Source organism: Megalobrama amblycephala, linkage group LG14 (genome assembly GCF_018812025.1).
Source record: "Megalobrama amblycephala isolate DHTTF-2021 linkage group LG14, ASM1881202v1, whole genome shotgun sequence".
In the NCBI taxonomy this organism is placed as follows: Eukaryota; Metazoa; Chordata; class Actinopteri; order Cypriniformes; family Xenocyprididae; genus Megalobrama; species Megalobrama amblycephala.
In genome coordinates, this window is record NC_063057.1 from 34,486,516 (window position 1) to 34,512,379 (window position 25,864).

At 37.2% G+C, this 25,864-nt stretch overlaps 1 protein-coding gene and 1 pseudogene across 1 annotated transcript; both read left to right on the forward strand.

Moving 5' to 3' along the window:
• Positions 1-475: 475 nt before the first annotated feature.
• LOC125244441 lies at positions 476-5,362 on the forward strand (annotated as a pseudogene).
• A 6,766-nt stretch (positions 5,363-12,128) lies between these two features.
• On the forward strand, positions 12,129-15,947 carry LOC125246108. The gene is made up of 5 exons (XM_048156968.1): positions 12,129-12,249; positions 14,025-14,366; positions 14,729-14,865; positions 15,005-15,120; positions 15,282-15,947. The coding sequence occupies exons 2-5, from the start codon at positions 14,036-14,038 to the stop codon at positions 15,406-15,408; spliced, it is 711 nt and encodes a 236-aa protein (XP_048012925.1). The 5' UTR covers positions 12,129-12,249; positions 14,025-14,035; the 3' UTR covers positions 15,409-15,947.
• Positions 15,948-25,864: the final 9,917 nt, after the last annotated feature.

A 25,864-nucleotide genomic window follows, 5' to 3' on the forward strand; every position in this document is an offset into this window, starting at 1 on the left:
GACATTCAAACTGACCAATCAGCAGACTGATCACTGTCAGCACCTCAGTGACTTCAGGAATTACAAATGTCTCATTTGGTAAGAAAGAGGATTTTGAAACAGGAAACGAATGTCTTTTTTTTATTCTCAACCCCACAGGTCCAAAACAACACTGTTGTCATTCAGACGACTGCCAAAGTTAGTGGATGATCCTTGTATTTATGAGGTGCTGCCACAGTCATCCAGAAATTATACCTGTACATGTCCGTTTGGCCCAGCGAGTTAAAGAATTCAGTGTCACAAGAATGAGGTTCTGTTTCAGAGGATGATGATGAACAGGTGCACCTGCATCTCATGAGTTTAAATGATAACAGAGACACAACAGCTCAGAATGAACTGTGAGAAACCTCTGCGACAGTGCTGTTAGGGTTGCCACCTTCAATATAGAAAAATAAGGGACGCCAGCGCCGCGGGGGCCACATCCCGTGGGGCCACGATGACCACAGTCCCGATGGCGTGCCAGTGGTGGTATATCATAACTTAAAACATATTTTCATAAAAATATTAAGATTGATACCAATGGACATTATAATAAGATATCTGCTATTGAAATCAGCGTGAACAGATGCACTCAGTCTCTCACTATCACAACTTAAGTGGTCATATTGAATACACAGCTATGACAATAATAAACATAGGCCAACAAAGTGTGACTGAGACCACAAAAAATAAGCTTTTGGGGGAACTTGTGAGATCTGAACCATATTTTATTAACTTATTAAATTAACAGATCCATAACTTAGTAATTATAAATTAAACAAATTGTAAATTGTCATTTGTTGTGAACAAAGATTTTGGCTAAAATATTTGTCATTGTTTGCAGTAACACCATCCAAACAGTGAAACCACACCTAAATAACTGTAAATGACATAATATCTACAAACATTTCTTATTTAAGTAAAACACTTAACAACATTTTTATTATTGGTAAGTAAATATATTTATGTACTTATTTATTCCATTTTTATATTGTCTATTGTTAATTCTATAGTATTGAATGATGCAATTATTTAAATTGGTTAAGCATAACAAATAGTTGTTTATTTTATTCACATAGGTACTATATTTTGATTAAATATGTATTAAATATATATCTCTTATCTCTTATTAAAGTAATGCTTATGTGTTTGACTGTACAACTTAAGCTTAATAAACAAATCCTACCATAACATGATTAATGTACATTATTAACATTATTTCTTAATAGGCAGCATATGAAATCTAATGTTATCAATCAAAAACTTGAGGTGATAAAAAAAACAAAACAACCATTTTTCCTTTAAATCCCATTTTTGGTCTATCCTCAATCATGTCTGCATTTCTTCCTTTAAACACATATCATCTTTGTCCTCTTATCAAAAGAGTATTTTTGTAATACACTATAACATTTACACTATAAGAACACAAACTTCAATAATAAACATCTACCTCATAACATTGCGCTCAGTTCTATGAACTGAATCTGTATCATTGTAATATTAACATGCATGCGCCCTTAAACAGAGGCCGCAGCCGTAACTGGTGTTATGCTGTAGATTCACATGAACTTTTAACCCTTTTAACATTGTACTACACACATAGCTGTTTTTCACACAAAGAGCCAGGAGGAGTGTCTTAGCAGTGTCAATCAAGCTCGTGTGCGCGCTGATCACACTCCTGTCATGCACAGCCACAGTGCACAGCGCGTACAGGCGTTCAAATTCATATGGTGTGCCGCAGCTTTGCTTATGGCGGACAAACAATCCAGTTTCGTACGTATAATACCCCATAAAGTGCGTATCATATGCACGCGAAAAACTCATTTTGGCGTATATATTCTACGAGATTACAAACTCGTACTATTGATACGCATTTTCGTGTGATCGGGCTCTATTATGTCATGATATGCAGTTTTAAGATTTTTTCAGGCGAGAATGTGCTGGTTTAAAGCTCAAATTTATGGTTAATTGATAAAGATAGAGCCTTTCTGAAAATTTGATCTGACGTTGTCGGAGTTTTGAGATCCAGGCGATCACCGGACTCCCTGCGCTCATGTACCCAGCCGAGAGCAGCCTTACCTCGGCTAATCCTTCTGACGTTTGCCGCTGGCTCCGTTTTGGCTGAGGGCAACGTGACGTTTCATAAATTTATATATGGCTATTTAACTTTTGTATCATACTAAAGCGCTGATTTTGTACGCTTGACTGAATTGTTTGCTTTATTTCTTATTGTATATTTTTATACCTTTTATAATGGCTATTATTGAACATTAAAACTGACATTTAACAAAAAGAGAAGGTTGTGTTTTATGTTAAAGCCTATTTCATTTCATTACAGTGAAGATAATCAGACTATGCACAAATAGTATTACATTTAATATTTTAGAAATGTAAACGAAACGCGGCAGGGTTGTTTAATATTTCGTTTTGTTATAAATATAAGCAGACATTGCAGATAATTAATCACTCGTTGCCTGAGGCTATTAATATGTTTTTGTTTGTTTCTTTAAATAAAACGAAAAGAGGCAAAGTGGTGTTTAATAACAAATTTTGTTTTATTGTTGGCTAAAATACACATACAGAGATAACCGGAGAAGCCAGCGCGAGCTGAGTGACGTTATCGAGTACGCTGCTGTTCCATTTGCAGAATCACCGGACTTGTGTTCTCCCGTCCACGGGAGTTCGACAATTGTCTCGACCTATTAACAATACCCATGTTGTCTTGTTTTCTGTCTTTCAGGTGAAGACAGAGATGAGGAGGCATTTCTTCTCTTAGATGAGGACACTATCAAAACTCTTGTCCCTCAAGTTCAATCCAGTTATTGAATGTTGTCAAATGTTTGAGAGAGAATGAGCTGTTTATTTTTCTATTTTTTCTAATGTTATTACAGTGTGACCTAAGATAAATAGGTCCAAGTGTGTAGAGTTTATGTAGAGTTTAATTTAATTTAATGCAATAAAAAATGTAAAAGTGCTTGAAGTGTGTAAGTGCCTGAAGTTTTATTTTCTGAAATAAGGCATACTGGCATAGTAACCCAAGTTAGGTTATTTTTGACCTTTGACCTTTGGTTAAAAAGGGACCTACTAATTTCTGGATTATTTCAACCCAGATATTGGGGTTGTTCTTTTGACCCAGAAGTTGGGTTATATTAACTACAATTTTGGGTTATTTAACCCAGAAGTTGGGTCAAAAAGAATAACCCATTTTTCTGGGTTGAAATAACCCAGAAATTAGTCCCTTTTTAACCCAGGATTTGGACCCAGGAGTTTTTAGTCTGTGATGGATTTTGCAGAAGAAGCACATTTGGGAAAAAGACAGTAAAAGAGAACAAGAGCATTATGATGATCGGAGCCACAGGTGCAGGAAAAACCACTCTAATCAACAGCATGATCAACTACATTCTGGGAGTGCAATGGGAAGATGACTTCCGGTTTGTGTTAATAGATGAAGGGAAGCAGAAATCTCAGGCTGAAAATCAGACTTCGGAGATAACGGCATATCAAATCAATTACATGGATGGTTTCCAGGTTCCATATTCTCTGACTATTGTGGACACACCAGGCTTCGGTGATCCCAGAGGAATTTCACATGACCAGAAAATCACAACAGAGATTCAGGAGTTCTTTTCTAATCCAGGAGGGATCGACTACATTGATGCCGTGTGTTTTGTTGTACAGGCTTCACTTGCCCGTCTGACACACACACAGAAATATATCTTTGACTCCATTCTTTCCATATTTGGGAAGGATATTGCTGAAAACATCCTTATGATGGTCACCTTGGCAGACGGGAAGAAACCTCCTGTACTTGAGGCCATCAAAAAGTCTGACGTTCCCTGTACTACCACTAATTCTGGAGAGCCTCTTCACTTCAAGTTCAACAACTCTGCTGTGTTTGCTACCAATAATCAATCTGCAGAAGATGAGGAGTCCGGCTGTGACAACTTTGACCAAATGTTCTGGAAGTTGGGATATTCTAGCATGAGAAAATTCTTCACATCCCTCAACAAGATGGAAACCAAGAGCTTGTCTCTGACACAGGAGGTCCTAAAAGAGCGGCAACAGCTGGAAGTGCTTGTGGAAGGTCTCCAGCCCCCAAATCAATGCTGGTCTATCAAAACTGGATGAAATCAAAAAGACAAGAGCTGCTCTGGAGCAACACAAAGCTGATATGGATGCTAACAAGAATTTTGAATATGAAGTAGAAGAAATTGTCCCAAAACAAATTGAAAACGACACTGACTACTTCTTGACCAACTGCCACAAGTGCCATTACACGTCATGGGGCATGCAGTCGTGCAGACAGAGATAAGTATTTGTGCACAGTCATGAAAGATGGAAAGTGTACGGTCTGTCCTGGAAAGTGTGTTTGGAATGTGCACTTTAATCAGACATACAAATGGAGGTATGTCACAGAAAAGAGAATAGATACCTATCACAATATAAAAAAGCGATTTGAGGATGCACATGGAAAGGTCATGTCAAAAGAAAAGATCTTTGAAGAGCTTGAAAATGAGCTTGAGATTGTCCAGAATATTGTGGCCAGACTAATAGAAAAATCTCAGAAGTCCTTGGAGCGTCTGCAGGAAATCGCCCTGAAGCCCAATCCTCTGTCCACCCCTGACTACATCGATCTGATGATTGAGTCTGAGAAACAAGAAGCCAAACTTGGATTTCAAGATCGCATTCAGTCTTTAATGGAAGTCAGGAAGAAGGCAGAGATCCTCAGTAAGGTTCCCACAGGAGAAGTGCTTCCAGATGATTGGAAAGAATACCAGAAACTAGAAAAAAAGAATCAAGAATCTTGCGCAATAATGTAAAGAATTGCTTTCAGAGGATTGGAAAGAAATTGCACATTGCAGAAAGAAATATTTTGATCCAAGCCTCCTGTGTCAGATGAAGGAAGGTTTCAAGAAACTCCTACCAAAGAAATAATGCAAGTCTTTTAAATGTCACTATCAACAGTAAACATAACAGCTTTCTAGTTTTAGACTGTCTATAATTACTATACATACAGACATTAAATTTGAATGTTGTGGTAAGATGTTCTGTATGATTGTTTGCGACATCAGTTGAAAAAAATGGTTTTCATTTTCACTGTATGATGCACATTGCTTTTAAATTTGAATGCTGTATTAGGTGTTATTCATTCTGCATGAATATTTGTTTTATATTTTGCTTGTGTTCTTAACTAATCAATTTAATTTTGTTTTTTTGAAATGTCAAAAATGTATAGGCTGTCTCACCTGCTGATTGGCCTCTTCTGATTTTGCTTGCTCAACATTCAAATAGTCTGGTTGAGTTTTTGCTGTAAGCTAGTCCAGCAGCGATATCAGAGTTCCTCTGAAATGTAACCTCTTAATTTAACAGTCTTTTATTATTACAAATCACTAAACAATGTTGTAGCAATGGTGAAATGAAGCTTTGCAAAGCATCAAGGCTTTCACCTTAGCTGTACTGAGAAATGGTTCATTACTCAAATCTTTTCCACACTAAAAACTTGTGGTAAAAATGTGTAAAAGCTGCCTTTGCATCCCAGATAATGCAGCCATTGTTCAATTTGTCATATAATCTGTTTTATGAAAACCATAAAAATAAAAATGAGTCTATATAAAAATAGTTTTTCACATGTCAATGCTGATGTAGTACAATGTATGAATAAATCAGCCTGTGAATGAATTTATGAAATGATTAATAAATGGATGAATTAACTTTTGTACTGTAGCATTTTTTTTAAAAAATCAATCTGCTTCAATCACATGCAACACAAACTCTTGCCTTAGTTCTAATCTGACTTCTGTCACGACCATAACATTGTTTTTCCTCAAATGCGAACGCGAAAAAATAAAATAAAATGAATATGTTCTGTGTTATGTCCCTTCTTCATTCAGTGGGCAGTAGTACTTTGGCTTTGTGCAATGTAATTCACAGAATTACTAAATTTACCCTCATCTAAAATATAAAACAATTGTACAGACTGACATTTTTCTAATGTCTGGACTCCTTTAGTAGGGGATTATGGATATATAAACAGAAGGTGCAATATGTTGGTATTAAATGCAGTCTCTGAGAATTTATATTTCAAGTTTTGACTACAAATGTCATGTCCATAATGCTGGAATTGCCCTAAAAGTAAAGAACCACCTAGCATCGAAGAAGCACATCTGCCAATTTTTAGCAGATGTCAGACATAAACACTGATGTTGCAGCAGAAATCAAAACAAGTAAATGACATTTGAAACTAGTTAGTTAGATAGTTGTACTTTATTTTTCAGCCTTGGAGATGGACAATTTTATTTTGAGCAGGTGAAGAAGCCACAGTTATAATGGCAGAAACAGGTATTCAGATCTTCTCGTTTTCATCTACCTTTTTACAGCAACCTATTGTATATACACTAGTAAAACATATACTCATAATGCCTACATCTAACATTTAAACATTGTTTTAAGAAATAGGCAATGTTCCAGGAAACCAGATCCTCTCTTTACTTCCCCACCTAAAGGTATGACATTTTTATGTAAATTAAAAATTTTCAGAAAAGCAGGCGACAACTTGAAAAAGGAATTGGAATATTCCTGCAGCACGCAGGACAGCTTGTTTGTGGTGTAGATGAGCCTTTGTTGGAGGCAATGAAGCATTCAGAATAATATCAGAGTTCTTCAAGATTCAAACTTCCCATCATCCCCAGATGGGACTCTGGCAGCTTACCTCATGTTGAGAAATTCACCAGTCCTTGAAAGAAGAGATATTTCCATACATCCACATTTGCAGAGGCTATGTTGTATGATGCAAGGATATATCTATGCTCTATAATATAAAACACAGTACAATGTAAAAGTAATATGATGGTTTACACTGTAACATGATGAATATTAAGACCAGAGTTTACTGTGAAATACTGTGTATTCAAATATCAGCTCAAATGTAGATGTTTATAATGTGCTAAACAATAATAATTTAGTTTTTTTTTTAAATATAACATTTTCAGTACTATATGATAATACATAAAGCATATGACTACAAAATCATGTATTTTCTATTAGTGATTGCTAATGTAATATAGATGCTCCTGATATCAGCAGGTTGTTGTTTTTTAACAGTGACCAGATACCTGCACCACACTGCAAAAAATACTTTTCTTGCTTAGTATTTTTGTCTTGTTTCCAGTCCAAATATGTCAATATCAAGATGCATATACTAGAGAAGTAAAACGACATAAGATTATAAAAATTAAGTGAGTTTTTGCTTAAAACAAGCAAAATTATCTGTCAATGGGGTAAGAAAAATAATCCAGGATGATGATTTTGGCCTATTGTAATCCATTTCAGGGGTACTCTATGGACATTTTGAGGTACATGAGCCATTTGGAGCTCCAGGTGAACACTGATGGTCTGCCTCTCTACAAGAGTCCAGCAGCTCAATTCTGGCCCATTCTTGGAACTGTGCAACACAAACCTGTGACAATAGGTATAGTCTGTGGTGCTACTAAACCTAGTAACTCGAAGACGTCATCTATAAAATAAATGAATTAGGTAATGATTTTAAATTTGAAGGGGTCTACAGCTTACCTCAATGGTTTGTGATGCACCTGCACATGCATTTTTAAAACAGGTGAAAGATCATGCAGGTCACGGATTTGGTGACAGCCCCCAAAATACATGCTAACCAGGTAACATATTTAAAAGCTCTCATTGAGCAGTATATTGTTTCTAAAGTCTTTCTGTTTCCAACTATACCACTGAAACCAAAGCACCATTACTGCACTATGCAGAACTTCATTTTGGTCCACTAATTCAGTTGTGGACATTGCGTTTCGAAAGCAAGCACATATTTTTCAAGCAGTGTGAAAGAAAGCTGCATAACTTAAAAAAATATGAACAGCACTTTGACAGAGATAAGCTTCTGCAAGCTTTGTAAATACAGCTATGAGTACTTGTCCTTCAGATTTACGAGTGTTGGTCCTGCTGACAACCCCATGCCTGTTTGTGTGCTGTGCTCAGAGACCCTTAATGCTAATGAGGCACTGAAACCATGCAGGTTACGCCATCACCTCATAACAAAACATGGGTTGTTTGACAGCAAGCCTCAAGAATTTTTTTGAAAATAAATTGAAAGATTACCAGCATTGTAAATAAGTGATCGATTCAAACTGTTTGACGGGTGGTGAAAATGAAAAGGCAGTGACAGCATCGAATGACATATCAAGACTAATAGCTACATCTGGAAAGCCCCACACCATAGGTGAATACTTAAAGGTATAGTTCACCCCAAAATGAAAATTTGATGTTTATCTGCTTACACCCAGTGCATCCAAGATATAGGTGACTTCAAACATCAAATTTTCATTTTTGGGTGAACTATCCCTTTAATTTTACCAGCCGCTAAGCAGATGGTCAACATAATGCTGGTGTGACCGGTCTGCACCTTCGCTCTGTGCTATGTTGACAAAGGAGATCGGACAGAGATTCCTCACACCACTTTTTTATTCTGGGAGAATAAAAATGAAAATGAATGAAAAAAAGTCAATTCGTGGCCTTCAGTTTTGGCATTGACCTTTCCCTAGCCACACTAACCACGAACTGAACTTCATATTACAATTTAAACTGCATATGATCAGATCAACAATATTTAACATTTTCTTACTATAAAACACTATAAAACATACCTGGGTGAATAAAAATGAAAAAAGTCAATCCGTGGCCTTCAGTTTTGGCATTGACTTGCCAGTCAAAACAGTTAATTTTAGCCACAGAACTTAGACATACGCTCATACGAAACACTCAAAACAAACATACGTTATGGCACACAAAAACATATATTAAATCACAAGAAATAACTCATTTTAATCTTTTTAGTGAGAGCTCCAGCAGGACTCACCTTTCCCCAGCCGCGCTTACCACAAACTGAAGGAAAGCAACCGGAACTCATTTCTTAAAGGGGCCACGTACCATTATTTAACAATTACAACAAACACTGAAGAAAATGAACGTATAAGCATAGATAGCAGCTCAAATAACAGAAATCAATATAAAAAGAATTGCCAAAATGCAAAATAATTATGTTAATCCAAAATAACTGATAGATGGAGAGATTTTGTGAGATATTAATAAATTGATATAACATCTGTTACACTGGGAAACAATGCGGTTAAGCAACTTAACTTGATTTCTTTATCAAACAACACTGTTAAGAGCTGAATTAATGATATGGCTGAGAATGTGTTCCAGCAGCTGATTTGAAGAGTTCGAGCGAGTCATTTTTATGCTATTCAAATTTGCTCGCATTCATTAGGTATGTCTTTGATGGAGAAATTGAGGAAAACTTTCTTTTTTGCAGACCTCTACATTCAAACGCAACCACGGAAGATATTTTTGACATTCTGAACGATTTCATAATTTCCAATGACATTGACTGGACTCCATGTGCTATGCTGGGCGGACACAGTGGAGTGGTGAAGCGAGTCAGAGACGTGGCCCCGCTGCTCACTCACGTGCATTGCTGCATTCACAGAGAGGCATTAGCCGCTAAGAGAATGTCCATGGATTTAAAGACTGTTTTGGACGATGCTGTCAGAATGGTGAATTATATTAAAAATCATCCACTGCAAGCATGTTCGTTTCCCTTTTGTGTGAAGAGATGGGTACTGAACACCGCCACCTTTTACTACATACCGAGGTCTGGCTCTCACCCGGCTCTTCCAGTTTCATGACGAGGTCATAACATTTTTGCATGACATTTGTAAATTGGCCTACTTAGACATTTTCAGCGACTTGAATGGACTCAATCTATCCCTACAGGGAACAGCAGTAACAATGTTTCATGTGCAAAACAAAATAGAAGCAACCATTGCTCTGTTTTTGAGGGGCTTTACCCCTGTGAAGCTTGGGGAAGCTCTGGTCGACGGTAAATGAAAAGATATGGACTCAGTAGAGGACATCATCAGGAACATGCTGCCCATGCTTCAGGATAATTATTTTAATATTATATTATTTTAATCTCATAACACATGCAACTGGTATTGGTGTGTAGACAGGCAGTGATCTCCAATATGTTACCTTAAAAGACTTGAAAGATATTGTTCCTCTCATTGCTGCCCAAAGACTTGTACACCACTTCAGTAACAGAGGTAAGAAATACTAGTGGTGTCCCTTGTTTACAATGCAAAAATTCCTGCATTTCTAATATTGGACATTGAGTGTTGTCCTACTTAAAGTAATTAGTAATTATATTAGAAAGTGTCGTCAGGTATGGCTTGTCTACTTGGTATGGAAACCTCAACGTAAAAGATACAAGGTATAATACGAACCGCTATGAAATTGATCGGGCAAAAAGACTATTCTAGCATCCAGTCTCTTTTTGAACTATGTACACTAAGGCTAAAAGGATCCTAAGTGATTCGTCCCATGTACTATACTCTAGCTATGAACTATTACCCTCTGGGAGAAGGTACAGAATCCCACGGTGCAAATTGAACCTATTTAAAAATGTGTTTGTGCCGGTATCTATCAAGTTGCTAAATCTGGAGCAGTGACGCTTATTTATATGTGCTTGTGTATTGGATGTATATTTATTGTATGTATTGTGTGTGTGTGTGTGTGTGTGTGTGTGTATTTTTTAGGTGTACCAGGTGATGTTGGAACATTTTGAGTCTACTCCAAATTTCCCTACAAGGGACAATAAAGTATATTTCATTATTGCCTACTTAAACAATAGAAAAAAATTAGAAAATTAAAGCTACAAGCAGCGATGAAAGGGCCCTCGCACCCAGGGCCAACCCTACCTGGTGGCCTTAGGAAAACAGTGAATAGTGGGTGACATGTATGTAAGCGAGTAATTACAGGAGAATTATGCCAAAGTCATTTTGATGTGCCACACTTCCTGCAGATAACTGGTGGCGCTTTGACTATAACTGAATATTGCCATGTAGATGTCTTCAGGCCAGGACTGTTATCAAACATGTGAAGTTACAACAACTTCCTGTTTCGTTGGTGTTAATCGCATACATTAGCACTTAGCCAAGTGTTGCATGATTTAACATGTTTCTAGCATGTTTGGTACTTCATGGCATTTTTAAATGTGTTTCTGTGAGTGAATTACAGTGTAAAGCATGCCATTTCCTGTTGCCAACAGGTGGCGCTATGACTAACTGAATATTGTCATATAGATGTCTTTAGGCCAGGACTCTTATCACACATGTGAAGTTTGGGGCAGATCAGACATAGTATGCCTGAGTTACAACAGCTTCCTCTTTCATGGCGAAACATCAGACTTTGTCAGGCCGCCACGGACACGCCCTTCAACGAAAACTCAAGATCTCTGATTTATCATTGCTAATTCATTTAAATTAGATTGACCAAATATGATGTTGATCTGATTAAAGCTCACTGAGAAGTTAATCACAGTGTAAAACATGTCATTTCCTGTTCCCTGCAGGTGGCGCTATGACTGTAACTGAATATTGCCATGTAGATGTGTTCAGGTCAGGACTCTAATAAAACAGATCAGACATTGTATGCCTGAGTTACAACAACTTCCCGTTTCATGGTGAAACATTGGTTAACATTGGTGGTGTTAACTTAAAGGTGCTCTATGTATGTTTTTGACTGTACTAAAGCATAAAAATACCATAATATGTTTGCAGATATTTATTAAACATGCTCAGTTTTCTGAAAACCATTGCTACAGCCAGTGATTTTACTTTGAAATTTGCATTCTGTGGGAATTTCTGTTTTTGTTTTTGGTCTGTGCAAGACCGCATGTTGCCAGTTTACCCAATAGTATTTCGCCACCCCGGGTTACCAGTCGGCGGAAAACACATGCAGCGAATTGCAGCCATGAAATTCACTCAAAGTGTGTATATATATATATATATATATATATATATATATATATATATATATATATATATATATAAAATCTAAAAAAATATAATAAAATAAAATATAAAATAATAAATAACATTTATAATAAAATATAAAATCATGCAAAAGTTTGGGCAGCGCTGGTCAAAATTTGTTAAGTGAGCAGAAGATTAACTGAACTCCAAAATGCATGAAGTTAAAGAAGGAACATTCTTGTGAAAAAAATGTTAAGATCTGTGGTTGTGTTTTTTTTTTTTTTTTTTCCTTGTCTTCTTCTTTTTGTCATGTGATTCATTAGCTTTAGTATAAATAATTCAGAGTTGGTTCTAGTCTTTGTCTGGTGTTGTACCTCTATGATCGTGTTTTCTGGTGAGTTATTCTGTTGTTTTATTGTTTTTCTCTTGTATTTCAAGATCATTGTTCTTTTTCTTAAAATGATTGATTACTCAAAGCTTTTCAGCACCATGTATGTTGCAGCAATCCGGTAGTCAGTGGTCTGGTAGTCGTTTTTTTATCTGATCCTGAGACAACATTTGAGTGTATTTTATTTTATAGATATTAAAGTATTTGCAGGGCTCAGTGCTAAGGATTTTTTCTACTGGCCCGGTCGAGCCAGTGGTTCACATTTTTACTTGCCCTGACAATTTTCACTGGCCCCACCACAAAAACAAAAATAAATAAATAAAATAGTTTTCATTGTGATTGACTCACGCAACCTTAGTAAATAAGACTATGACATCAATTTCAATTTCAATTTCAAATACCAGTGAAATTTCTCAATTCTCAATTTTAATACCATAGCAAAAACTACAAGTCTAATATAAATTTCAAATTAATATTAAATTAATAATAAAATAAGAACAAATAATCATATTATAAATAAATACAATATAATAAATATGAATAAATTATAAATTTAGAGGCTATATGTAAGATTTTTACTTTATTAAAGCATAAAAATACCCCAATATGTTAGTAGATATTTAGGAAACATGCTAAGTTCACCTACTTGTTTCTCAGAAAAACAATGCTACAGCCAGATATTCTATTTTGAAAATGTGCGTTCCGTGTAGGAATGTCTGTCTTTGTTTTGGTCTGTGCGAAACCATGTGCTGCCAGTTTATCCAATAGTATTTCGACATCTCAGGTTGCCAGTTGGTGGAAAACACCGCGTATTGCAGCCATGGAAACCAGCAAACAAACTGGGTCAGATTCTACCTGACCTAAAAAGCCTCTGCATCCATCTAAAAATCTCTATGAACAACAGCATATTAAAACACAGATAAATCAACTCATCAGCTTACAATGTGTAAGTCTCCTCAGTTTTCATTGTCAATTGCGCTCCCTCTTGTTGCGTGTCCTCAAGCTGGCAACCCACGTCTTTGAAGGAGGGGGCAGGGCAAACAATATTTTGAATTTGGACTGCAGTACCTATTTCGACCACTGGGTGTCATTCATACACAGCCCCTTTAAAATGCTTTTCAGGTTAGTCTAACATAATCTAACATATGTAGCTTTCAGGTACAGAAATTGAATAATATTGAATCATTTTTTGAAATTGAATAATTGAGTCATGGTCATAGTGCCACTGGTAGCAGGAAGTGCATCACTTACAACAGACTTTTTACAATTAGTCCTCTTGTTTTTACCCAAATCATTTCAAACTTGGTCAGAATAATGTCAAGGCTGATGTAAAAGGATTCTTGAAATCTTAAATGGTGTTGCCATGGTGATGCATCAAACATTAATACTCTATTCTAGTGTTTTTGTTCCTATGCTTCAGGTTTCATTAAATTCAGCACACACATCAGAGTTGTTGGCCATTTGGTGTAGACAAGTTTTATTGTGTGGTATTTTCATATTGAGTCTAGGCTGTTTTGCGTTGTTCCTCCTCTGGGAGCTGACATTACACTAACTGCACATATTATCTAGCTACACAATGTGTAATACAAGTTGATCATTTAATGATTTCTGTCTGTTTTGCAGTTAAGAACAGATTTTCTTTATGCACTGGCTCAATAAAATAAATCTTCTGCAGTGCAGCTTTACAGTGTGTTGTATTATAAGCAGATTGAGAATTAAGTGACACCAGGCCACATATTCAGTGCTTCTAATTATACTTTAAATGCTTTATTTTTGAACAGGTTAAGGTGTCATGGCTACTGTAAAGATTTTCCCCACTATATTTTATCTGCTTCAATACAGCTGTTTCGGCTCAGACGTGAATTGTAACCATGGAGAATGTAACCTCATCGAGGACACCACACAAGTATTCTGCGAGTGCAATACGATGCTCCGCGGTCCAGAATGTACCCTTGGCAGATGTTGTGGTGCATGCCTGGATAATCCCTGTGGTGTGAATGCCAAATGCTCCTCCTCCAATCACGGCAGGACCTGCACCTGTGAGAGCCCGTGGAAAGGAGACCCATACCAGGGCTGCAGGAATCAGGACCTCCAGTGGATTCAGACCGGAGCAGTGCCCAGCAGTATGCAAACTCTTTTTCTTTACATAAACTCGCATTGGTTTAGGCTGAATCTTAATTTTAATGTGCTTACATCCATGCTTTTAAATTAATGTACAATACTATGTATAATTACGTCTTGAAGCACTGGAAGATCTTTATGACTGAGCTTCCTCTTACAGTTCTATACTTGATCCCATGTAATGGAATTGAAATTTGCAATGAAAGCACAGAACACTGAAGAACAGTTCATTTAGGGAAAATAACTGTTGTGTTCTTCATTCATCTTTATGCTCATCTAAGACAACGGCATTGTATCTTCAAGCTAGAAAAAGCTCCTCTCAAATCATTGGGCTTGATTAACCCATAAATCCTTGTGGTTGCAGATGCTGTTCTTTCTAAAACCAAACTTGCGGTGTGCAAAGCCATCGCATCTGATGGTGGGTGGCACAGTGGATTTGTAAAGGATCATCGCTGCAATTATGAATATGACTCGAGCAGCCATCAGGCCAATAGCTATGAGGTATCTCAGTGCAGTACATTTATTTTTATAATTAAAACACTACAGATAACAAGTTCATGCAGGACAGTTTAACAGACTGTACTCAAATAGATGTCATCTTTACTGTTTCTTCATCAATTATTGTATGAATAATCTGCAGGTTCTGGTTGATCCGTGTGGAGGACGTGGTTGGAAATGGATGGAGGGGGAACAGGGGAACATGGTCTCGTATGACGAATCAAAGAGGTTTCCAGGAGTTAGATACTTTGTGTGTAGGTTAGTGACAATACAAATACAATACATAATACTCATATTGCAAAAAAAAGTAAACCTGAAAAGTTAATGTTTGCAGACTATCCATCTGAGAAATGACAAATGTTTTATTGAGATTAAAATAACATCACATCTGTTCTAATGTGCTCTTTGTCGCCCAATAGTGAGAAGAGTTTTGGCCTTGTAGGGAAGCTTTTCAGAACGCGACATGGCTTTATGTGCCATATTGCCAGGGACGGAGATAAAAGGGATGGAAATTTCTTTTCTCTGGTTCAACAACCATGTATCTGAAGACACTTTACCATGATTCACTGTTCAGTTTTTCTAGTTCCTTTTTCAGCTTTAAATTGGTGAAGTAGCCAACTCTTGCAAAATATTTATTCAAGTGATATAAACATGTATAGTTATTGTTCGTAATTTTATTCAGTTGTTTTGCGGTGACATCTTTTAAAGGACTAAAATATGTACTAAAAAGTATAAATTTGATGAGTGAGTGCATTTGGAGTAAAATCCAGTCATCTCTGCACAGTCAATACTATGAACTCTGCTGCCATCATGATGTAATATTTGACTGTATGCAAATTCAAATGACAAATAAATGCTTCAATGAATGTTAATAGATGCACATTGGATGTCTTTCTTCAGGGCTACAGCCCAAAATAATGGTTGTAGCTTAAATATTTTGTTGTTGACGTTGTACATGTGATTTTATGGAGAGAATAAAATGATACATGATGCAAGAATTTACTTGATGATTATCCATGGGTGATTAAAAATACTGTTGTCATAAATAATTGAGCTGCATTGAGTTCTTTTTCATGCCTGAACGGACAAAACCACAAAATTATGTCAAATTCCCATCTTGAGTATCTTCGCAAGCAGTCTTAAATTACTTAAAACGTCTTAAATGAACTTAAAGCTGCAGTCTGCAATTTTTCCTCTTTGTCGCCATCTCTGTTTGAAACCTGCGATTGCAGTCATGTGCGGAACAGGTATCTGTACGTGGGTTGTGCCTCGGCACACGTCTTGAAAGTATGACCAATATAAGAATTTTCACTGGAAAATATCATCTGAACAAGTAACATTTCTGCCACTTTTGTTTTGACCAACTGAGGAAAAAAGCATTAGGCCTACAATAAATTACGCTGCCAATGATGATTAAATCTAACGATCGCTTAGCTTGGATCACGTCAAACCGTGCAAATTATTATTACCGTTAGGCCGTGTCCACTAAAGCGTTTTGAGCCAGCTGAAAACGCTAGGCGCTCTGCTTAAAACGCCCGTCTGTGAGCGCTTGAGAGTGCTTCTGCAGCGTTTTTTCTGTTGAGACGCTTTGTTGCTATGATACGGAATATCCACGGCACTGTTACTTATAACTGATTTTGCAGGTAATTTGTTTCAGACTTAAAATGTTGACACAATGTGAAATTACTTTGCTATGTATTTTCGGAGAGCAGCAATATTAATTTCTCATTCATTTTGTTCCGTTCTCTGTTTGTTGATGTTGCTGTACAGCAAGAATGTTGTGACGGTTGGCCGGTGTAGTATTTGTCCCGCCCCTCCTCCACTCTGATTGGACGGCTGGCTAAAAAGTGACAGTGATGAGCGCAGCGTTTTACTCAAAGTTGAACGTTCTTCAACTCGAGGCGCCCAATAAAAGACACCGAGCTCTCAACGCTTGAGCGTGAAAGAGACGCTCAGCGCCTCGTTACGCTCCTGGCGTTTAAAAACGCGGCGTTCCCATTGAAAACAATTGAAAAAGTACTCTAGCAGCTGAAAAAAACGCTTTGGTGGACACACGGCCTTATACTTTGTTCTCAGTTGTTAATGTTAACAACATCAGCATTGCTATGACTATGTGTAAATTTGCATTACCTGTAGATTTCAATTTCTGTAGCCACTCAACAGTCCAAAGTCTTTTGCTTACGGGTGAATCTCCAGTTGTCACTGATGATTGTCATTTGGATCTTTCTGGATTACAATCCGCCATCAAAATGTTATATACCCAATCGCTTACAAAAGTCACAGCACACCTTCCCACAAGGAGCCGTTTGATTTGACACCTTGTTCATGTTGAAACCACAAACGGTGTGGGAATTTGGAGCAGAAGGAGAAAAAGAGAAAGAAATAGGGTGGATTACAATAGTGATATTTTGCTTATGACAAGCACCACTACTACTACTACTACTACTACAACATATTAATAATAATAAGTATGGCACATTACAATAGTGATGCTTTGCCTTTGGCAATAAAACAGTTTCATAAAAGTTTCTTCTCCTGCCTAAATTCTTCGTGAGAAGAAAGAGCTGTACTTTCATTTCTCATGTTTTGGCTTGAGGTTGAGGTTGATCAAGTCAAGCTGATATTGCACAAATAACTGCCAACAGGGCTGCCAACTCTCACACATTCAGCATGAGACTCACGCAATTGACACTGTCACACACACACACACGCAGAGATAAAACACAGCGGAGCAAAGAGGTCACTGACACAGACAGTTAATAGTAAATAAACACGAATGAAAATTAGAAGGTGTGTTGAAAGATACAGTACAACACACTGAAATGTATCATGTGTGATGTAATCGCTCAATCAGTTTCAACTGTGTAAAATGTCAATAAAACAGCTTGTAAACAATCTGTCATGATACATGTACCTTAGTTAGCAAGAAAAAAAATCTATAGAAAGGAGAATTTGCTAAATATATGTACTATATTACATAATTATGTTTACTCTATCATTAAATTTTTTTTTTTATCTTATTATTATTATTATTATGAAAACCACATTATATTGAGTTGTTTATTTTAACCTTTAATAATAATACCAGCTGAAAGGCTCCCTGTATGTTTACAGCATTAGTTGAGAGATTTTTTTCCTTGAGAAACATTTGCATGTAGCTACTGTACCTGATATTTATCCAAATTAATCAATATTGAATCAAAATCAGAATCAAATTGCAAACTTATAAACTGAAATTGTGAAATTTGAGCTTAAAGGTGCCCTCGAATGAAAAATTGAATTTATCTTGGCATAGTTGAATAACAAGAGTTCAGTACATGGAAAAGACATACATTGAGTTTCAAACCCCATTGCTTCCTCTTTCTTACGTAAATCTTATTTGTTTAAAAGACCTCCGGAAAACACGCGGATCTCAACATAACACCGACTGTTACGTAACAGTCGGGGTGTATGCCCCCAATATTTGCATATGCCAGCCCATGTTCAAGCATTAGACAAGAAAAGGCAGTATTAACGTCTGTATCTGTGCACAGACAAGGTAAGCAAGCAAGTACAACAGCGAAAAATGGCAGATGGAGCAATAATAACTGACATGATCCATGATATCATGATATTTTTAGTGATATTTGTAAACTGTCTTTCTAAATGTTTCGTTAGCATGTTGCTAATGTACTGTTAAATGAGGTTAAAGTTACCATCGTTTCTTACTGTATTCACGGAGACAAGAAAGCGTCGCTATTTTCATTTTTAAACACTTGCAGTCTGTATAATTCATAAATACAACTTCATTCTTTATAAATCTCTCCAACAGTGTGTAATGTTAGCTTTAGCCACAGAGCATAGCCTCAAACTCATAGAGAATCAAATGTGAACATCAAAATAAATACTATACTCACATGATTCGATGTATGCACACAGCATGCATGACGAACATCTTGTAAAGATCCATTTGAGGGTTATATTAGCTGTGTGAACTTTGTAAATGCGCTGTAATATAGTCGAGAGCTCGTGAGGCAGGGGGCACGCGATTTAAAGGGGCGGCGACTGAAAAAAATCAGTGTATAGTTAATGATGCCCCAAAATAGGCAGTTAAAAAAATTAATTTAAAAAAATCTATGGGGTATTTTGAGCTTAAACTTCACAGACACATTCAGAAGACACCTTAGACTTATATTACATCTTGTGAAAAAGCATTCTTGGGCACCTTTAAGCACTAATAAAGCAGGAAGCTACCACTCATTGCACCATGTAAACTATTGTAACAATTGTAACATGTTGTCACTAAACCTACTGAAATTCTGTTTAGTTACTAAATGTTTTGACAATCACAATACACTTTTCTTTTTTCTCTCTCTTTTTTTTTTTTGCCCTGCATCTGCCCAGACAACCACACGAAAAATGTGACTAAAGAAAAAAATTTTTTTTTTTTTTTTTCTTGTTAATGTACGACAAAAAGGGCACATTCCTGCCTCTTTTTTTTTTGGGTAAGGCTTAACGCTGAGTCTTAGATTTTTTTCATAATAATTGTATATATACAGTTGTATGAAAAGGTACGTGAACCACTTTCACAATCTGTGAAAATGTGAATAATTTTAACAAAGTGAGAGATCATTCAAAATGCATGCTATTCCTTGTTTAGTACTGTCCTGAGTAAGATATTTTACATAAAAGATGTTTACATATAGTCCACAAGACAAAAAAATAAATAAAATATCCCCGTTTAAAAGCTTGAGAACCATTGGTTCTTAATACTGTGTGTGGTTTGAAACGAGTTGTTGTTTGAGGCACAAATTCTGACCGAACCAAAGATTGGAGACTATTGGAGACTAAGCAGATTATGTTTGCTCTTTAGAGTGCTTGGGAAACACAACATTGTACCGATGTACACTTAGAAAAAAGACAAACACTATATACATTGCTGAACAATATATTACCAATCTAATATTGATTACTAACACATAATATCAGTACTTGCACATAATATCTACAAATACGCACTTATGTTCACATTTCATATTTTGGAGTTCTGTCTCATGTGAAACATTGTGGTATTGTTGTTCACTTAGCAGAAGTGGTTGTGGCCTGTTTACGATGCACATTTTCATTATGGTCTAGTATTGCCAGCTGAGTGCGAGCTAACATGGGCGCGTTTCCTAAAACCAACTATGATCACAAGTTTAATCATTATTCGGTGATGCTTTTGGGAAACACACCCCAGGTTGAGCATGCTTAACTTAGGGGTTACAGACTGGACTCGCACTGGTGCTGCTTCAAAAATATAATGCTTCAATGAATTCACCTTAAATGTATAGCAAGTTAGCAACATTTTCTAAATGTAGAGTGAATACACTTTGCATGTTGCCCAGTCAGCTCCTGGTTTCTCATGTTGCAGCGGAGCTCTTTTATGTAACTGGGGAATTTATAAGGAAGGGAAAAGCAAGTATCCTCTCCAGCCATCCACCTACTGCTCAACTTCCCCCTCTCTCTGTCCCAAGAAATCCACGGCTTGGAAAAATGGTCAGTTCATCTTATGTATTAAAATAAGATATGTTAGATTAGAATAGTAAGGATTGAACATTATAAATGAAAAACAAGTAAAAGTGTTAAATAATTACTATTAAATACTAACTTACTTTTTAAACCAGTGTAGTTTGGTGTCTTGTGTGGATAAGAAGCCTGTGCCATTTCAGGCAATACAGGGTTGTCTTTGAGGCTCTTCATCATCATAATCAAATATTTCTTTCCAAGATCATCTATAAGAAGAATGTTTACATGCTCCACACTCGTGTGAAATATATATATACATATTATTCAAAGCCATTAAAGGTGCTAAAGAGGATGTTTTGTTTTATACATTTTGCAATATTACTTGAAACTGTCTTTACTAACTGATAAAAGACTATTTATTAGGTGCACTGAAAGGAATAATATTAATATACATCATCTGTGCACGAGGTAGGGCCTTAAAAACATCAGCCAATCGTTTACGCGATCATCGCATAAAAGATTGGCCCTCTGGCTTGTCAATCACTGCCATTACGTTCCTTGTGAGAGATGAACGTGGCTGCGCGCTCCAGTAACTTTCCACAATCCACAGGCGCCGCATGCAATGTTTTTGTCCGGAGACAGGAGTAACAACTGCAGATTATGAGTTACCTGCGGTGAGTCCGACATAATGAATCCACGAACACGACACAGCGAATGCCGGTGGTAAACACTCGTGTTCCAATACTCGTGCACGAGTTTTGGGAGGCGTTCCCTCGAAATGAGCTGTGAAGGAGGGGGGTTGTTCTTACGCATGCGCTCATTTCAAAAACTCACTAACAGTCTTTGGATTCTCAGTCGACGAAAAGATCCTCTGTAGCACCTTTAAGGTACCAAATAAGCACAAAGCAGCAAGCAAGTAATATCATCAGTAAAATATAGCAATTTATTTCATATAGTTTAGTTAGTGTCAATTTCAGATTTTGTTCAGTTATAGCGCCACCAACAGCTGCAATCCCACCACATTTTTTCTGTGGCCTCAGAGTGTGCTCATAAATAAGTGTCAAATTTGGTGAAAATATCTAATTTTGTTTAGGAATTATAGATATGTGTATGTATGAATTCACTTGTTTCTTCCTTGTGTTGATAATACAGTAAGAGGCTGTACAAGTTAACAATCTCTCTAAAATCCTTCAGATTGGTCAGATGACGAACTTCCTCCAATTTATATAACTGTAATTCAGTCAACAATCTTCCATGAATGTTCTTTTCTGTCAAGATGAAATTCCTTGGCTGGTGCCCCGAAACATAGGAAGGAATCATCTGACATGCTCACCTTAAGTGACATGTGACCAAAAATCCAATATTAATATTAATATTAATATTTAAGACCATAAATCAATACAGTTCTAAAGAGCAATGACTTAAATTAATGTGAAAATTGCATGTTTCAAAGAAAAAAAAAAAAGATAACTTTGTACTTTCTGAATATATCACATGTATGCTAAGGCTGTTTATGATTTATTTATGAATTTGAACAATATATAGCTTATAGTGTACATATTGTAACTGCAGTATACCTTTATTAACTTGTTTTATCTGTTCATTATGTGAAGTTGAAATCAAAGTGATCTTACTAGCGTCAGTGCTGAACATGGTGGGTTGTTGATTAATGAAGAGTGAGCACTGGAGTATGAATCCCTTACACTTTGCTGGATCACCGTCGAACTTTTCAGGCAGAGAAAGGCGGGGGTTTGTCAGCATCGGCGTCCCTGCCGCGTGTGTAATGGCGGCTGCAGTGGATGGTGGAGATTGCTCTGGGGTAGTGTATTGCAACCCCTGAATAGCCTTGATCAGTTCCTCAGTAAGGTTGGTGAGACGATTGAGCTGATGCTGGTGAGCAGCAAGCTTACTGGCCTGGGCTGACATGGTGGCACATAGGTGAGAAAAAGCCACTGGATCTTGGTTTGGCTTTGACTGGGATCCACTTGCATGCTTTTATTGAGAAACAGGGTGGTCGTACAGGCAGGGTCAAACAGGTGCATACAGGAACAACAGAGGCAGGCAGAATCGGTGGTCAAACAGCAGGCAATGGGGCAGGACAGGTGGATATCACTCACAGAACGGTAATCAAGGCAGAGATCAAGGGGAGGCAGCAATGGGTCGAGAATCAGGGACAGACGTAATCAGCAACAGGAAATCAAACAGGATATAAACGCTCAGAAATGTTTACCAAGGCAAAACAAGACTTTGCGATTGGCAGATGTGTAAGGCAGTCTTTTATAATCCAGGTAATGGGTGTCAGCTGGGAGTGTAATTAGTCCAAGGTACGGGCTGATGGGAAATGTAGTGTGATATGTGTGTGTATGTCAATATTCAGGTGATGGCTCCCTCCGATCGTCAGAGGAGGGAACCACAGAGTTTGTCTCTGTGACAATTATATTCATTCATTACACACAGACTGACATATTTCAATTGTTTATTTCATTTAATTTTGATGATTATAACTGACAACTAAGGAAAATCCCAAATTCAGTATCTCAGAAAATGAGAATTGTGTATTGTGAAAAGGTTCAATATTGAAGACACCTGGTGCCACACTCTAATCAGCTAATTAACTCAAAACACCTGCAAAGGCCTTTAAATGGTCTCTCAGTCTAGTTCTGTAGGCTACACAATCATGGGGAAGACTGCTGACTTGACAGTTGTCCAAAAGACGACCATTGACACCTTGCACAAGGAAGGCAAGACACAAAAGGTCATTGCAAAAGAGGCTGGCTGTTCACAGAGCTCTGTGTCCAAGCACATTAATAGAGAGGCGAAGGGAAGGAAAAGATGTGGTAGAAAAAATTGTACAAGCAATAGGGATAACCACATCCTGGAGAGGATTGTGAAACAAAACCCATTCAAAAATGTGGGGGAGATTCACAAAGAGTGGACTGCAGCTGGAGTCAGTGCTTCAAGAACCACTACGCACAGACTTATGCAAGACATGGGTTTCAGCTGTCGCATTCCTTTTGTGTCTAGCCACTCTTGAACAACAGACAGCTTCAGAAGCGTCTAGCCTGGGCTAAAGACAAAAAGGACTGGACTGCTGCGTTATGTTCTCTGATGAAAGTAATTTCCTTTGGAAATCAGGGTTCCCAGAGTCTGGAGGAAGAGAGGAGAGGCACACAATCCACGTTGCTTGAGGTCCAGTGTAAAGTTTTCACAGTCAGTGATGGTTTGGGGTGCCATGTCATCTTCTGGTGTTGGTCCACTGTGTTTTCTGTGGTCCAAGGTCAACGCAGCTGTATACCAGGAAGTTTTAGAGCACTTCATGCTTCCTGATGCTGACCAACTTTATGGAGGTGCAGATTTCATTTTCCAACAGGACTTGGCACCTGCACACAGTGCCAAAGCTACCAGTACCTGGTTTAAGGACCATGGTATCCCTGTTCTTAATTGGCCAGCAAACTCACCTGACCTTAACCCACAGAAAATCTATGGGGTATTGTGAAGAGGAAGATGCGATATGCCAGACCCAACAATGCAGAAGAGCTGAAGGCCACTATCAGAGCAACCTGGGCTCTCATAACACCTGAGCAGTGCCACAGACAGACTGTGGCCACATTGCTGCAGTAATTCAGGCAAAAGGAGCCCCAAGTATTGAGTGCTGTACATGTTCATACTTTTCAGTTGGCCAAGATTTCTAAAAACCCTTTCTTTGTATTGGTCTTAAGTAATATTCTAATTTTCTGAGATACTGAATTTGGGATTTTCCTTAGTTGTCAGTTATAATCATCAAAATTAAAATAAATAAACATTTGAAATATATCAGTCTGAGTGTAATGAATGAATATAATATACAAGTTTCACTTTCTGAATGGAATTAGTGAAATAAATAAACTTTTTGATGATATTCTAATTATATGACCAGCACCTGTACTTGATATGTAGATAAAGGGCTGTGGATTGGCATAAACTAACTTGATCTTGCTGGTGTTTATTGCTGTTTCTAAACGACGTCATCAACTGTTAGATGCAGATATACACAGCGATTCTCTGTGCTGTGAACATTTATAATGTGCAGCGCAACTGTGCCCTGTGACTTTTTAACCTCCTGAGCACATTTTAGTTCATATTTCATGCTGTCTCAAAATAGCACAGTTTAGTACACTTAGATGTTCTTAACCCTGTAAAGCCCACTGTTGCAGAATTACAACATCACTTTCAACTATTTTTAAAAAAAGGTTGGGCCAGAGTGGTAGTCAAAATAGCCTGTGCTCCTACACATTACATAAGGACACTGCACTTCTCACATGGTCACAAGCTGAAATTTAAAATGTTAGATTCATTGTAACTAAGTTCTAAATGTGCTTTTCTGTTAAATTTGTCCTTAGTTTAGTTTAGACCATAATTAAACACAGGAATAAACTGTATGTGGGATTTAAAACTCCATCATCCAGAGCAGTGAAACTCCCTGTATCTTTGTAGTTTGTTTTTTAACTTCTAAATGATCCTGAGATTTTTTTTTTGAGTGTTGGTCAAGTAGCAGTTTATAGCATTAGGAGCTCTGAATGATTTTGGGGGGGATGCCTTTTGCATTCTTCAGGGACAGGTGTGAATGGTCTTGATCATGAACCTGTAAATGCTCTGGGGGGATGCATGTGTTCCTTTAGTATGATAAGTAGAAAGCATAATAGGCCAGCCAGACAGTATTGTTTGAATGTAGCAGTGGAATTTTGATTAGCATTTGCATTGAAATTATAATACTTTGATGGATAATATACTTGGATCTCTACCCTCGACACATGGTCTACCACCCTGTATTCTTTCAGTTTATCTACTACAATATAAGACCCATTTGTATTATTCACTCATTAATTTTTTAACTTTTTCCATTTCAGAATGCCAAGATGACATTGGAATACCCCCCACTGGATGTACGCAACGACATGATTGCACATTTCCCAGTAAAGAAGAGACGACACTGTAGACACTGCAGTAATGGATACACAAATACACTGTAGCAAGTGCAATGTTCGCCTGTGCTTCTCAAATGAAAAGAACTTAGGGACAGTCTTAGGGACTATCACTGTAAAACACAGACTTCATTCAAACCTTCAAACTTTCGATATTTTTATTAATAAATGCTTATTCATAAAAATATGATTGTTGTGTGATTATTACTCATGATATATAATGTTATGGGGCTATGTAAGCAATCAACCCTGCAAATGAATGCTTAAGTGCTCTGTATATCTGTTCAGAAGTGAGTACAAATACAGAAATTCTGCTCCTATCTAGGCCCAACATTGCAATATTACAACATTTCCCTAAAAACTTACTAAAAAGTAAAGAATTTGAAAAATCTTTCATTTCTACATCAGAGAAATGACTAAATCACTAAATTTCACAATATAGTTGTTACTGTTATTCCTCACACAACTGTTTGTGTACAGTGTGAAGAGAATTGGGGAGCTGACACACCCCTGCGGGGCTCCTATACTAATATCCTGAGGGTCGGAAATCTTCT